Raw genomic sequence first — 1,915 nt, forward strand, 5'->3', positions numbered from 1 at the left:
AATGTCTGGGCGGCATTTCTTAGCCCAAACGTCATATGGGTGAACTCGTACAACCCAAAAGGTGTAGTAATGGCGGTCTTGCATATATCGTCAGGGTGTATCGGTACCTGGTGGAAGGCCTTTTGCAAATCTATCTTAGAAAAAATACATTTACCTGCCAATACCATGGAGAAGTCTTGAAGGAACGGTAGGGGATAGCGGTCCGGCACCGTAATAGAATTAAGTGCCCTATAATCCCCGCAAGGTCTCCAGGAACCATCAGCCTTCCGAACCATATGCAACGGGCTAGCCCAGTTACTGCTGGAAGGGCGACATATGCCCAGCTTAATGAGAAGGTCAAACTCCGCTCGTGCGGCTACAAGTTTCTCTGGTGACAATCGTCGGGGTCGCGAGAAGGTAGGCTGGCCAGTGGTGGTTATTCGGTGAATGACTGATGTTTTTGTCGTGATACCTGGATGCGCAGGGCGTGTAATTTCGGCAAACTCCATGAGGATGCTTGAAAATTCGTGTTATTCCGCATGAAGTATTGAGCAGCGTTGAACGGTCGATAAGGCGCTGGCCTTGCAAATCCACTAAAAGGCCATACTTGCTAAGAAAGTCCGCTCCAAGTATGGGTTGAGACACGTCCGCTACGATGAAGGTCCATAAGAATTCGCGTTGAAGGTTCAAGTTTAGTTTTATCACGACTTGACCATAAACTGATACGGGAGAACCATTTGCGGCAAACAGTTTCATAGAGGTAGGTTTTGCTCGTGCTAATTTTGTTGACTTGGGTATGACTGACACATCGGCCCCCGAGTCGATTAAAAATGTTAATTTAGCAAATGTGTCAAATACGCATAGTCGATGGCTTTTAGAAATTTCGGAAGGTTTGCCGGCCTCCGAAATAGAATTAGCAGAGCGATCCTATTCAGTGACGGTCGCCGCGTGCGACTGCGTGAATGTACATGGTTCCCTGCACCTGGTCGCCCTTGCGCCGAATTTGGTATGATACCAGCAAAAACTATTAGAGCTAGCTACTCCAGACGCGGAGCGTGAGTTGCGGCGAACATTCTTACGATGGTCGCTATTTGTTGGCTCTAAAAACGCATCGAAACGTTTGTTCAAGGCGGCAATGTCGGTTTTCAGGTTAGAAATTTCATTAGGCATGTTCTGCAGCGCACTAACCTCAAAACCATGCTGTTTTTGTGTTTCATTTGCCTCGGAGATTGAATCGGCGATTTTTAGTTTCTGGGTGGTCGATGCGCTAGTAGCGATTATCGCCGCTTGCATAAACGATGGAAGTCTGCTAATCCAGAGGCCTTCTAAAATTGCATCACTAAGTGCAGCACCCGCCGTGCGCTTTAAATCATAAAAAAGTTCGCTGGGTCTGCGGTCGCCCAACTCTTGCGCTTTGAGTACTCGCTGAAGGCGACTTTGGACGCTGCCGTTGAAGTGTTCTATAAATTTCTCGCGAATGTATTGGTACTTTGCGGTAGCTGGAGTAGCTTCGATCAGTGGCTGTAACTCTAGCAGCTTAAGCGGTGGTACATTTGCGAGAACAATGTTAAACTTGTTTAAGTCCGCAGTAACTCCGCATGCTTGAAACCAGAAATCTAATGAGTAGAAGTATGCTTCCACATTTTCGGTGGTCATTGCAGGTAGGGCTAGGCGTGGGTTCCTATCCAAAGACATGTCGTCCAATCCTTGGCCTCCTGTGATGAGGTTGCTGTCGTTGAGTGGCATTGTTCGGGGTCACCAGTTTGGTATTTTTAATAATCCTCGGTGCACGTGTGCACAGTTTCACGTTTATTACCAAAAAGAATGAAAAAGTACAAAAATCTGCTAATGCTAGAAATGTCAAAATTATCGCTCTAAGTCTCCAACACGGTTGCATTGGCAAGTTTAAAACTTTAGCAGGAGTGGTGTTGCCACA

At 46.7% G+C, this 1,915-nt stretch overlaps 1 protein-coding gene across 1 annotated transcript; it reads right to left on the reverse strand.

The window, feature by feature from the left end:
- Window positions 1-906: 906 nt before the first annotated feature.
- On the reverse strand, window positions 907-1,725 carry LOC118749781. The gene has a single exon (XM_036484558.1). It carries the CDS (start codon window positions 1,723-1,725, stop codon window positions 907-909), a length of 819 nt encoding a protein of 272 aa, XP_036340451.1.
- Window positions 1,726-1,915: the final 190 nt, after the last annotated feature.

Source organism: Rhagoletis pomonella, unplaced genomic scaffold (assembly GCF_013731165.1).
Source record: "Rhagoletis pomonella isolate Grant_MI unplaced genomic scaffold, Rhpom_1.0 Rhpom_scaffold_00047, whole genome shotgun sequence".
NCBI lineage: Eukaryota > Metazoa > Arthropoda > Insecta > Diptera > Tephritidae > Rhagoletis > Rhagoletis pomonella.

Excerpts from the sequence above, each read along its gene's own strand:
- LOC118749781 (XM_036484558.1), bottom strand. The coding sequence starts at position 1,725 with ATGCCACTCAACGACAGCAACCTCATCACAGGAGGCCAAGGATTGGAC.